We start from the raw sequence: 13,495 nt of genomic DNA on the forward strand, positions 1-13,495 counted from the left end.
TTGCTTTAAAAAATATTTTAGATATAAAGTTTAACAAAAATTTAAATAGGATATCTAAAAAATACTACTGCAACATATATAACACAGTGACAAAAAAATAACAGTGATTTAAAAATCTCAACTTAAAAAAATGAAATAACATGTGCTATAAAATAAAAATACAGTGTTTCCATTAACATAAAATAAAACAGACTGCATGCAGTACAAACTAAAAACTGATAAGGCAAGTTAAAATAATGATAAATAATAAAAAAGTGCGCTAACATAAAAAAACTAAACTGAAATATATGATGCTATAAAAAAACTAAAAAAAATAATAATAAAATCACTACAAATAATAATAACTACAATAACAATTGTGTGTTTACTGTTCAACTTCGTTGTTTTCTTGTTGTTGTTGTGGTGGTTGAGGTTTTTGTTTAAAAACAGCTGCCCCTGAGGAGATGAGTTTGTTGTCAGATGAAAAGGAACAGGTCGAAGCAAGGTCGGTTTTCGCTGCCAGAACTTTAATACAACTGCCGTCGAAAACATTCCATAGTCGAACCTAACAAAAAATTAAAGTCATTTTTTTAAAATTAAAAATAAAAATTAACTTGAAATCTTAGCTAAAGTTAAAGGTTTAATTACTACACACTTAAAAGTTCGGTAATGTGATCTAATGGTTATGGCATCAGACTACAAGCCAAAGGATTTTAAGTTTAAGCCACACCAATGCCACACTATTTGCCTTTGAGCCAGGCTTTTACAGATTGCTTAAAACATGTCACAACTGCATATCCTCACCCAAGAAAAAAAAGGTAAAAAACTATACATTTAAATGCCTAGTATAGTAAAGTCTTATAATATAGGCTTTACTACTAACAAACTTTTGACTTTGAATATAATCTGAATAAGTAAACTAACTGTATCATCATCTGCGTTCGAAGCAAGTTGTCTTGAATCATGTGAAAAAGTGACAGATTTAACCCACCCAGTGTGACCCTGAAATTTTCTAATTATAACCCCTCTTTCTGGGTTCCATAATATCACTGTTTTGTCCCAGGACCCAGAAGCCTATAAATAAAAAAAACATTTGTACATTTAATACTAAATTATATTTGTTACAAAACTTATAATAAAAAGTTTATTTTACATTTACTTAGCCTTAATGTGGAAAGGTCAACTTTACAACTTAAACATACAGTAACATCACTAACCCTGATCAAGTCTTAAGTTACCTATGGCAGTCTTAGATAATAAATTATATTTAATATAGCCCTTATTACTGGGGGCTACAGCATGAGAGCGGCGGAGATCAAACCCAGGACCTCATGTCCTTACAAAGTCACAAAGCCAATCTTTTAATTATACATTTTTTAACATTTAATAGTTAGTGAGATATAAGAGTTTAAAGTTAGAAAGTCACTGACTGGAATGTGTGGTTTAATGATTCCTTTAACTTTTTTATAAAACAAAAATCTTCAATATACAACTGACTTACCAATAGACCAACTTTGGAAAAAGCCACTGTTTGAACGTTACCAGTATGTCCTTTTAAAGCTACAACATACACATTATAACCTGGGATCTTTTCATGTTTTCTAAGCAGCCATTTTGAATTGTCGCAAGTTTCTAAAACAATTAAAACATCATTTAAAGTCAATTTAATTTCTTTATTTTTAAGAGAATGAGTACCATTACAGCCAACTTGTCAATAGTCCGCTCAAGCAGAAATCTGATGGTGAAATATTAAAAAACTAAACCACATTTACCTTTGGCAGTTGGTTTCAGGTTCCATACTTTAACATTATAATCCCATCCTCCACTGGCAATATGTTGATCGTTGAAAGAAAAACAACAAGTCTTAACACAAGATTGGTGGCCCTCCAATTTGTACAGCATTTCTCCTGACTGGGTAAATGAAAATATAAGTAAAGATTTAAATAGAAAAAAAAAGTTTAAATTTTTTATTTGAGAATGGTAAAATGTTGTGCCAACCTTGGTGGTCCATACGATAAGGGTTTTATCCCATGATGTGGAACATAAAAGGTCTCCGTTGTGAGAAAATCGAACACATTCTACACATTTCTTATGTCCTAACGACATTCAAAATAAATTACTTTAAAAATTAAATTAAAAAAAAACAAACAGAAAATTAATATAGATTTAATTATAGCCCCATATTTTAACTTTTTAACTCATCAATGACATCATTGACAGCAACAATTTAAACAATAAAATTAGCAACATAATGTATTAAAATATAATATGATAATTAAACATTTTTCCTTGAACTTACCCAATAATACCTTTACACATCTTACTGCAGACGTTTCCCATAGCCTTTAAAAAATAAATTTGTTAAAAAAACATTTACTTTTAACTTGCAAAATGTCCTGAAAAAATTAATTTTTTTACCTTACTGTTGTGTCATAAGAACCACTTGCCAAATATTTACAATCAGGGGTAAAAGAACAAGAATTGACCGGTCCACCATGGCCCACCAGTTCACATAACCTTTTCTGTTTTGCAACATTCCAAACAATTAATCTCCAGTCATCTGAGGCCGTCACTAGAAGCTGATAATCCTCAGAAAATGCGCAAGCATTGACCTAAAATAACATAAGACCAATTAAAAGGTGCCAAAAAAAATTAATATACCGAAAAAAAGTCCTTAAATATCCTGTCATGAAAAATTACTATATTAATATAACAGTTCAGTAGTGTGGTATACTGGTCAAGGCATCAAACTACAAGCCGTAAGGTATCGTGTTCAAGCCGCACCATAGCCACACTATTAACCCTCGAGCCCTGCACTACTAATAGCTTTAAAAACACACCCAGATTGTAAACCCTCCTACCCAAAAAAATTTAAAACCTATCACTATAAGTTTATATGGATAAAAAAATAAAAAGGGTAGTGTTACACCACAAAAAATACAACCTTACCTCCCCCTTGTGGCCGGCATAAATCTTCACATTTATGTCATCATCCTTATTTTCATCCATTTTAATTCCAATATTATCGATGATGACATAAATTTAAACACAATTAAAACACCTTAACACCTGCACAATCAAAAACATGATCAAAAAAAATCATTTAAATGAGTCACAAAAAATGCATTAACAATTCAATAACACAACTTTTTTCGCAAACTTTGAGTAAAATTGACAATTAACCATCATTTTTAAAAATTTTACACCAATAAAAAAACACATTAATAACTAGCAGCAATCTATTATATGCAGCATGGCACAAAAAAAGTTTAAAAATGATCTAGAAATTTTGCTACTGTTAGCACCATTTGGCAGTGGATAATGATTTTAATTGTGCATTTTTAACTGAAAAATTTTAAATTTTAGAGAATGTCAGTTTATCTTTTGCCTCTTCTACCACGAGTGAAAACCGTCTTTTTTCCCCCCTTTCCACCTTTTACTTTTTTCGATGACCCCTTCTTTTGACTTGATTTACTAAAAAAAGTCAAGTTTTAGTTATTTTTCACAATTTTTTTCACTTATATATATATATAAACATATTATCTAAGGCAAAAAATATAAGTTTCTTTGTTAAAACTCACCTGGTATTTTGAGTTTTGTTTTCTTTATTTACAGCCTACAAAAAAGTAAACAAATAGAATAAAATTTCTTAAAAAAAATCTAAAAATTTGTAAAACATTTAAAATAAACAGTACTACTGTAACTTAATTTCTATACCTTATTAACATCCATTTTAGGAGTTTTCTTGAAAAGTCGATTTAAAATTTCTAACTGTTGAGATTTTTCGTTTTTGTTCCCGATGACAGGTTGAAACTAAAAGAAAATAAAAATTAAAAAAAGTCCAATTCTGAACAGCATACTTTCTTTTCCATTTATTCCACTTACCTTTCGTTTCTTTCCTTCTCTTTTGATTAAATCTTCATTTTTCTAAAAAATAATTTTAAAACAATAAGGCTAAAGAAAATAACGTATAGTAACAACCAATAAGAATTAAAATTTAAACTTACTAAATTTCCTTCAAATCTTCCCAGAGAAGCAGTTGATCGTTTGGCTAAGTTAAAAGCTGAATCAAGCTAAAATACAAAAACTATTGTAAATATTAATAAAAACTCCAAAAAGTTTATTTTAAATGAAACATAAGATTTACTAGAAGCGGCAATACACTTAACAATTGCGCAAGTTTATTAAGACTGCTTTAAAATAGGTACAGCTAACTTTTAATAACTATTTGCAGTTACAAATCATTATATAATGGAGCTTAGTGGATGATATGTCCAGTTTATAGCCCTACAAATAAATAAAACTGCCTATTGTAGAGCACAGGTAAACTATCACAGGCAATTATTAGTTGAGAGTTGTAACCATCTTTCAACAAATAAAATCCCATTGACAGGACCATTAACTAGATGTTAGTTTAGTTAACCTGCTCATTAGAAGTCTTTGCACCAGGCATTGCAGTGGTTCCAACACCTGGTACTTTCTTTCCTGTTCGTCGAGCGATGTTTCTTAACCTCTGCAACTCATTCTTGGCCACCCTTTCTTTCTTGGCTTTTAATTTCTTCTCAAATTGATCTTCATTTGGATCTAATAAAAAATGAATATTTAATATAAACAATTATATATAGAGTTATGCTTAACAAATAGCTAAGTTATATTTCCCGTAACTAGACAGGCATATTTAAATAAAAATATATATATATACATAATTTTAATTTTATGAGTACTAGATTAAAGACAGAAAAACAAATAAGACTTACCAACATTCTTAGGAACCTCTAGAACCCATTCCTTAGTGTCGTCATTAGCTCGCTTGTAACCCCATCTCGGCTTCCAAGACTACAAAAATTTTTACAATAAAAAGAATAAATCAGGCTACCAAAAATTAATACAAATTTCGCATTTTACTAAAACAAATATAAAATTGACAAAGTACCTGTGATTTGTCATCCCATAACATTTTTGACTTCTTGCGATTCTTTATTCCCTTCAATCTTGCATACTCTTCCCATTTCGACTTTGGTTTTGCTTTTGGAATCATTTTTTCTCGAGGTAAAATGGTTGTAGGTGCCGACAACTAAATTTAAAATAAAATTAATTTTACTCTGCTTTAATTTGTTAGAATATTATTCTTAAATAAACATACCTTGGCAACTACGGTATCTTGAACTCTTTCAATAGGAAGCTAAAAACAACAAAAAAATCATATAAAAAGTCAATAGGCATATTTTTATTTATAAATTTAGAATAGTGAACATTTATTGATATTTTTGTTTTTACCTGCCATATTTGGTTGAATAATAGTTGTGTGTTGTCTCTTGTTAGGGATTTTAAATATTCTGCTTTTGAACTAAAAATAATAAACATTAAAGCTGTTAAACTTACAGTAAATAAGAGACTGACAGTGCAAAAGAAAGTATAGCTATACTACAATAAAATCAAAAAACCCTTAGATAAAAAATTAAAAGATTCAAAAATCCAAAACCACGTGTTTGTATAAAAAATCGGAGAATGGCAATATATTCTTAATTAAAAAAATCTAAAATATAGCCTATTTAACAATTTTATTATAAATTTACGTTAAGTAGTCTACTAGTATGACAGAATTTGCAAATTTTAAAACTGCTAAAACACAAATAAGTTTTGAACAAACCTGTTTAGCTGGTCATCGTTTAACGGATTCGCATCAACAGCCGTTAAATTTCCGACATCAAACTCCAAATCAACGTCTTTATGAACCAATGTCGACTTAATATTCTCCTCTTCTTGCTTCTGAATGTTTTTAAGAATAGTAGCTGCCTTTACAGCCATTTTTATGCGTTAATTAGGTTCTAATTATGACAAAATGGCTTAGGCTAACAACGAAAAATTTTACGAAACCTGAAGTCGTCAACTCGTGTGCTCTACACGTTCATTGTAAAAGTAAGTTAACTTTAACACGATAAGTCGGGAAGTAAAGACGTCAAACTTAAATGGGTAAACCGATTTGTCCTCATACTGTCCAGTCCTACAAATATTGGTAATAAAAAACAATTTTGCACATATATTGGTATTCTTAAATGCTTTTATTACAAAAAAATACAAAACTAAAAGCTATGTCAAATAACTACAACAATCAAAAAGAACATTTAAGGCAAAATATTAAAGAAATAGGCTCTCAACTATTTATAATAATCCGCAGTTAGGAATGTATGCAGCAGTTGAGGTAAAGAATAATCGAAAACAGAACCTTACAAAGTCCCGTAAAAGTGGGAACTTAGGATAAAACAAAAATGATTCAGATTAAACAATAAACTAAGAAATAACTTGCAAAACGCTTTGTTGAAATACCAAGAAGGCTACTGTTAAAAAAAAATTGTTTGATGAAATTTTTATACATCGTCGTCCATTCCAGAGTCAACAACCAGCACCTCTCTGTTCTCATAAGTCCAAAAACCATTTAAATCAATAAGTATATTTGTTACGATTTCACCTTGGCCGCTATTGATAAGGTCCTTAAAGCGAAAAAACAAAAAAAATAAAATGCCTGTTTATAATTCACAAGTAATATTTTTTAACTCTTTCTTAGAAATTACCTGTAATGTAATGTGCAGAGGGTCAGCAGGCTTGATCATATCAAATATTTCATCTTTCACATCAGCAAACGACACCGGCTCTTGACCATGCATTTTCATCATTTCCTAAAAAGTAATACAAAAAAATTAAGACTTAAATTTTATAAAAAAAACGCATTCTATCACATAAATTTACAAAAAACTTTAATGTTAATAAAAACTGACTTGTATAGCTCGGAAGAAGTAGTTTAACGCAAATACATTTAAGTCATATAAATTTACAAAAAATTTTTATGTTAATAAAAACTGACTTGTATAGCTCGGAAGAAGTAGTTTAAGGCAAAAACATTTAAGTATCCACGATTTTGTACATCTAGAAGTTTAAACAGGTATTGTAATGCAGCCGCTTCTTTTCGATTCTCCATTGCAAGCACAAAATCAAGATAGGTTTTGTAATCCATTTCCCCATCGTATGTTAAACATTCCTGTTAAAAAATTGATAAAAAATATTAATATATATTTAAGTAAAATTTTATTTTGCTACTAAATAAAAAACACTGTATATATTTTAATTTTTACACTTAATATAAAGAACTGGTCTAAATCAATATCAATAGAAACCAGTTTATTTGTGGTTGTTTCTTTGACATACTACACACAATATAGGTCATGTTTAAATATAGAACACAACAACAACAACAATACTAATATGTTTACCTGGAATACGCGGTCTAAAAATATCTTGGTCAAAGTGCCAGTTCCATATCTAAAAAAAAATCAAAATAACTTTAAGTTTCTTTTAAATAAAAATCATAAAAAGACTATACAAAAAATAATTAAAAAACCTTTAATATATATATATATATTAAAAATAATAATTTGATTTTTACCTTGACAGTTCTTCTTTGCTTAACATTCCATTGTGATCTCGATCAAGATTTAAATATTGTCCGTAAACTCTTAACGCAGAGGGAGCGGAGAACCAGTTAGCCTCCTGCACATCCTTCGATAGATCTTCATCTCTCAACTCCAGAAGATCATCCAAAAATCCACAGGCAAGGATATCAAGAATCTTAATTTTTCCAGTCCTTAAAGGATCAAGAAAAAAGAAGAACTTTCGAACGCCAGTACAAACATAAAATGAGTAAAATGATCGCTCTAAGCCATCCAGTTGAGGCAAGGTTGGGATTAATTCCAAAATGTAATTTTCCAAATCAGCTTCTCGAAGGTAACCCTGTCCAGCAACGTCATATAAACTTAACCCAATTCTTGTTTGGTGTAACCATACTTTGCGCATCACATAATTAAAAAACTGTAAAATTGATATTCGTCCCAGAGGATCTTTCTGATACAATTTCGCAAAAATGACACTGGTGAAAAAGGGTTGGCATTTTGTGCCCGACTGTTCACCAACTCTTAAATAGTCCTCATAGTTAATCATCTGTTCCTCGTCTCTTAGAGGAGGAGTGTGATGTTTATCGAGTAAAAACCATAGGTTTTGTAGCTCTTCATTGTCGAGTAGTTCTCTGCTTTTTCTTTGTAAGAAAACCGCTCGAGATTCCTCACGCAATTTTTGCAACAACACTTCATCGTCATTGGGCAACCTAATATTAAAAAAATGATTTTTAATTATTTTACTACAAGTTACATAGATTTAAATGCCAAGAATAAAGTGCAAAAGCCTTGGGTTAAATGGTAGGCTTAATATAAAGGCAACGTACCTGTAATAGAATTTTGGAATTTGCTTGTACGTCGAACTTTTTTTCAGTTTTTCGCTGTTCCACTCCTGATAATATTTCTTAAATATTTCCATTTCATCTTGTTTAGGAATTAGTTTTGACCCACTAGCTATACTTAAATTAGGATCAGCGTTGAATTTGCGCAATTTGCTCTTCCAATCCATATTTAAATAATGAAAAAAACGAAAGACAATTCTAATTTCTTAAATTTAAAAATAACCGGTACAAAGTTACAATCCCTGTTTAATAACCAAATAGGGGTTGTGTCAGTTTTGTTGCTAAAATAAATTAGAATTTTAGTTTTTTTAAGACAATCAAAAAACTAATTTAATTTTAAATTAGGCAAGTAGAGTACTGAAATAACTTTTTTTTTATAATTTTTTAAACTATCGACCGCAAGATGATGAGCCAGAGCAATTATTGACAAACAAAGGTGTTGCAACGTAGTTTCATTATTGTTTACCCTTCTGCCTACAGTTTCCACTTATAGGCTGTCTAACAGTGTTTTGTTTAATAGAAATAAACTTTAAATACATAAATTTGAGTAATAAATGTTTTCTTTTGGACGGAAAGCTCGCAAAACTTCAACGCAATTACCCCAGCAGGATAATGAGGACGAAATAGTTGATGGTTTCGTATTATTAGAAAGTGAAAACGAAAAGCAAAACACAGTTAAACCTGGAGATATAAGAAATCAGGATATGCCCCCCATATACAACGTAGGTACAGCTTTACAGTAGGGTATAGTCTATGTTAAATAAAAATATATGTTTATTTATCCTCGATGTGACCTAGCAAGACTACCCAACCCAAACATGGCATAACATTAGTTACTTCAGCCAAGTTTGAAGTTCCCCTTTACAGTTTGGGATATGTTTGACTTAATATCCTGTCTAAGTGTTCCCCAACAACTGTTTTTCCAACTAGCAGCGTAACAAAAGTTAGTACCATACCATTTATAGTACCTAACTCACAAATGATGCCACATGGGAGCAGCTGGAGTTAAACCGAGAATCACACGCATCATGAGTTGTTAAAACTAATAAATTTTTATTTAGGATCTAAACAACCAATCAAGCTCTGGAGTCGACGAACAACTTAACAGAAGTCCCACAAATGAAAGAGTTCAAACCCCAATACCTCCTCTAGATAATAGCCAAGCCACTAACACAACATCTTCAATAGAAATACGAGCAACAGACAATTACACACTAGCATGTGGTGACGTCCCTTTCCAATTTTCCTCTTCTATTAAATCATCATTATTCCATAAAGGTTTAACGCAAAACTCCGGCTTTCAGCTTCCAAACATGATGGAAAATATGACAGAGTTTTATGATTACGATTTTGAATACGAAAAGTTTACTCAAAATAATAGTTAACTGTTGCAATTTTTAATATGTTTTTGTTGCAAAAAATCCTTTTTTATTATCTGAAAGTTATTTCCTACTGTAAAATAGTTTATTTTTGTAATATTTTGGGTTATATTTATATAAATTTAATATAAACACTGTATATAAATATTATTTTTTTTTTAACAAGTTTATATAAATTTAATTCCCTTTTTTATTAAAAAAAACATAATGCTAACTGTAAACCAACAAAAATTAACAATCGATTTTTTAAAAATTTATCAAAGTGTTCCGCAACCAAATGTTTTGTTCCATTCAGAATACAAAACTAAATCTTTTTGTGAAACGCTTGCTTTAACTCTGGTTAAGGCTTTGTAAAAATCCTGCACTTGTATGGGTCGTACGTCATCTTTACTGATTTGACTTATGTCTATAACCTAAAATAATGTTTTTAAATCTTGTTAAAAACTTTTTTTGTAAGTATAATCATGCATTTCAAATTTTTAGTAATATCGCAATTTCACTTTTTTTGTTAATTAATTTGTATTAATAATATATTAGCAAATACTGTTTTACTGAATTGACATTACCTATAAACCATGCTCTAAAATGCCATTTTTACCCTCTGAAAAATGCCTTTTAATTTCTGGGTAACTTTCTGTAAAATCTAATGGCTTTCAAAAAAAGTCCATTAAGTATGGTATTCTTTAAAACACGGGGATACCTGCCCTTAGAATATTGCAAAATTCAACTTTACAAAAGCAATATTTACCTGTAAGCTTCTGATAGGGCCCAGTGCTGCTTCCTTACATAAGTTAGTGACATCGGCACCAGAATACCCATCTGTTTTATCTACAACTGAGTTTATTTCCTTATCAGATAGTTGATAAAGCTGTTGCTCCATCAGTCGAATAACTATCTAAGGAGAATGGTGAATAGTAAAATTTTTATGTTGATTTTTTTTTTTTTTGAGCTGTTTTATTTTTTTAATAAAATATATAGAAACAGATGTTTAAATTGCCTTATTTATATTTTGTACAATAAAAAGCTTACCCTATACTATTGATAAAAGATAATAAACTAAAAAACAAAAAAAGGCAAAATTTCGTTTTTAAAATGGCTGAACTAACAAAAACTTTAAAAAAAATCACTTACCTGTTTTCTTGCTTCCGGATCGGGAAGAGGGATGTAAAGTCTCTTCACAAGTCTCCTCCTTGCAGCCTCATCAATCTCCTGAGGACGGTTGGTTGCCCCGACAACCAGGATTCTGTCTTCCGAAGAAGTTGTAGCCCCATCAAGTTGAACCTTTAAAATTATAATTTTTAAATCTGATTCCAAAATTTAATATTAATTATTTTATTGAAAAAAATGTTTCAAAATTTAACCAGAAATTCAGTTTTAATTCTTCTGGAAGACTCGTGCTCGGTGTCGGACCTTTGTGAAAGAAGAGAATCGATTTCATCAATAAAAATAACTGCAGGTTGATGGAGGTTAGCTACCGCAAACAGGGCTCTAACCTGAACAAAAACAAGATTTAAAAACAACTTTAAAAGCATATTATAAAACTTATAATTAAGAACTTAGTGTTCAGTAAATAGAATTTTCTTTTGAAAATATTATTTATTCTTGATGTTAGACCATTATTACTGATCTAATTCAAAGTTATACTTGTCATTTCTAAAAGATTTTTAACCAAGTTCCATAATGACAATATAATTATGCTTACCATTTTTTCACCCTGTCCAATCCACTTAGAAGTAAGAGACGATGCACTTATACTAAAGAAAGTTGCACAGGACTCGTTTGCGATGCATTTGCCGATTAAAGTCTTGCCAGTACCTGGTGGACCAAATAACAATATTCCCTGCATAATAATACAATTTTTGAGCGTGACTGTGTGTTATTATTAGGTGTTTAAATAAAATATAAATTTACCTTTGGAGGGCCCCTTAATCCTGTGAATATATCGGGTCTTAGCATTGGCCAAATTACAATTTCTTTTATGGTATCTTTGGCATATTGTAGTCCTTAAAAATAGGAAATTTCTTATCTTAGGCAAGAACCACACAACCAGCTTAAATATTAAATTTTTTGCAAAAAAAAATGAAAATTTTAATTTAAGCTAACCAGCAATATCATCCCAATGAATTGGGGCACCGTGATCCATAATCTCACTCATTACCAGTTCAACTAATTGGGGGTCAATGCCCTTTAACCTCGGGTCAAGACCCTGCATATTTTCAGATGTATTATTGTATCTCTACAAAGAATAAAATTCACCTAAGTAACTAGTCTTGTTTTTAATATATCTACATATTGCTTTATACCAGATGTTAGAAGACCAACTTAACACCAAAATAAAAAAAAACTAATGTCACTCAGGTTCAACCTCGATAAGGCTAGGACAGTTTAAGGATTTTATTGACATGTTTAGAAGATGCCTGCATACCTACTTGCCACTTAATTTATGGTCTAGGCAGAAAAATAACTGCACCTGACTCATGGAAAATATGGCAACAGTTTGGCCTGATCATGAGCCTTAACCTCCATAACAATAGATTTTATATTAAATATATCCCAAGCAAAGTTTATACATACCCCACTAGATTCGCCGTTGTTTTCCTTTTGGTCAGATGTTGTAGGAGGCACAAACTTTGCAAAACATTGATTTCTGGGCCTTGAACCCAACGACTTTTTGCCTAAACATAAAAAATTATCAAAAAAAATTGAAAACCTAAAATTTCTGTTTGTTATATTTACCTTGTTGCGGCGACGATTTCTGATATTTTTTATTTTTGTTTAAATCAAATTGTTCTCTGGCAGACTTGAATGCAAATTTGGGCTTAGTTGATTCTACAAAAAGATTAAAAATAGTTACATTATAAACGTAAGCATAAAACCAATATTAATCCTACCAGTATCTATGTCCATGTCTTCATCATCATCTTTTTCAATAATCCTCTGTCTTTTGACTGCATTATTCAGTTCCAAGTTTTTTGAAACAAATTTGTAATTATTTGTTGAATTAGTTTTTCCAACTTCAAGTTTTCTTTGAACAGAGTTGTTTGACGAATTATGAGAATTACCGGGGTTAGTTGATTTATTTTCAGTGTGTTTTGGAGTTGTGCTATTCGATTTATCTTTTACAAGTCTAAGATGCCCATATTTTTCAATCTGTTTTTCCAAAATCAAATCCTCGCTAAAACTTTGATTTTTTATTAAAGCATGCTGTATAGAAGGCAAATTTAATATTTTTTCCATGGTCAATCCACTCTTCCACTTGGCACTCACGTTTCTACACCCTGTTGCTATGGCAACTGCCTCTTCAGCAAAGTTGTTGAGACCTTTCGTCTTGTCAGGTTCTAAAAAAAGTATTATCGAATCAACTTTTTCTAAAGAGTTATTTCAAGAATAAGCTATATGGTATTTAATATAAAAAACAAAGAGTAAATCTTACCATCTACAATTGCATTGTATCTTTTAGTTTCCTTTTTGAGAGCAAATTCCAAAGTTCCTTTATCCAAATTATTAAGAAAACCAGCAGTTTTTAAATGTTCGATATTGTTTCTATGAATCTCAGCAACGTCAGCTGGGGACAATTTTGCTTCAGATTTTAGCACAAAGTTACGATCTTGCCATAGATGTAGATTTTCTTTGTTAGAAGAAGCATCATTTAAACTAGTCATATTTTAAATAAACAATTTTTTTATGTTGACCTAAAGAAAATTAAATGAGCATTATTTTACATCAAATTAAGAGAGACCAATAGTTGGTAATATAGCATAAAGCAATCAAAAAATTCAACAAAGCATTAAAATTTATAGCACAATTATAAACAATTTGAATAAAAACAGTTTTTTGGTTCAAAGTGCTT

General features: G+C 30.3%; 5 protein-coding genes across 5 annotated transcripts; 1 reads left to right on the forward strand and 4 right to left on the reverse strand.

Moving 5' to 3' along the window:
- Positions 1-123: 123 nt before the first annotated feature.
- Positions 124-3,064, reverse strand: LOC145760419 (uncharacterized). The gene is made up of 8 exons (XM_082574306.1): positions 2,929-3,064; positions 2,398-2,591; positions 2,279-2,322; positions 1,978-2,075; positions 1,752-1,890; positions 1,481-1,611; positions 904-1,053; positions 124-544 (listed from the first exon to the last, which is right to left on the reverse strand). The coding sequence occupies exons 1-8, from the start codon at positions 2,986-2,988 to the stop codon at positions 365-367; spliced, it is 996 nt and encodes a 331-aa protein (XP_082430432.1). The 5' UTR covers positions 2,989-3,064; the 3' UTR covers positions 124-364.
- LOC145760420 (ribosome biogenesis regulatory protein homolog) lies at positions 3,049-5,869 on the reverse strand. The gene is made up of 11 exons (XM_082574307.1): positions 5,630-5,869; positions 5,257-5,326; positions 5,123-5,161; positions 4,913-5,053; positions 4,737-4,815; positions 4,403-4,563; positions 3,987-4,052; positions 3,865-3,906; positions 3,697-3,792; positions 3,561-3,595; positions 3,049-3,453 (listed from the first exon to the last, which is right to left on the reverse strand). The coding sequence occupies exons 1-11, from the start codon at positions 5,785-5,787 to the stop codon at positions 3,357-3,359; spliced, it is 984 nt and encodes a 327-aa protein (XP_082430433.1). The 5' UTR covers positions 5,788-5,869; the 3' UTR covers positions 3,049-3,356.
- A 168-nt stretch (positions 5,870-6,037) lies between these two features.
- Positions 6,038-8,463, reverse strand: LOC145759229 (serine/threonine-protein phosphatase 2A regulatory subunit B'' subunit gamma-like). The gene is made up of 6 exons (XM_082573005.1): positions 8,252-8,463; positions 7,421-8,134; positions 7,248-7,296; positions 6,842-7,015; positions 6,552-6,656; positions 6,038-6,470 (listed from the first exon to the last, which is right to left on the reverse strand). Exons 1-6 carry the CDS (start codon positions 8,431-8,433, stop codon positions 6,348-6,350), a joined length of 1,347 nt encoding a protein of 448 aa, XP_082429131.1. The 5' UTR covers positions 8,434-8,463; the 3' UTR covers positions 6,038-6,347.
- A 276-nt stretch (positions 8,464-8,739) lies between these two features.
- Positions 8,740-10,585, forward strand: LOC145758954 (uncharacterized). Its single transcript, XM_082572653.1, has 2 exons — positions 8,740-8,988; positions 9,328-10,585. Exons 1-2 carry the CDS (start codon positions 8,821-8,823, stop codon positions 9,649-9,651), a joined length of 492 nt encoding a protein of 163 aa, XP_082428779.1. The 5' UTR covers positions 8,740-8,820; the 3' UTR covers positions 9,652-10,585.
- On the reverse strand, positions 9,824-13,338 carry LOC145758953 (fidgetin-like protein 1). Its single transcript, XM_082572652.1, has 11 exons — positions 13,079-13,338; positions 12,537-12,983; positions 12,382-12,474; positions 12,220-12,320; positions 11,749-11,881; positions 11,557-11,648; positions 11,348-11,485; positions 11,007-11,138; positions 10,777-10,926; positions 10,394-10,540; positions 9,824-10,058 (listed from the first exon to the last, which is right to left on the reverse strand). The coding sequence occupies exons 1-11, from the start codon at positions 13,305-13,307 to the stop codon at positions 9,903-9,905; spliced, it is 1,818 nt and encodes a 605-aa protein (XP_082428778.1). The 5' UTR covers positions 13,308-13,338; the 3' UTR covers positions 9,824-9,902.
- Positions 13,339-13,495: the final 157 nt, after the last annotated feature.

Source organism: Corella eumyota, chromosome 7, assembly GCF_963082875.1.
Source record: "Corella eumyota chromosome 7, kaCorEumy4.1, whole genome shotgun sequence".
Lineage (NCBI taxonomy): Eukaryota > Metazoa > Chordata > Ascidiacea > Phlebobranchia > Corellidae > Corella > Corella eumyota.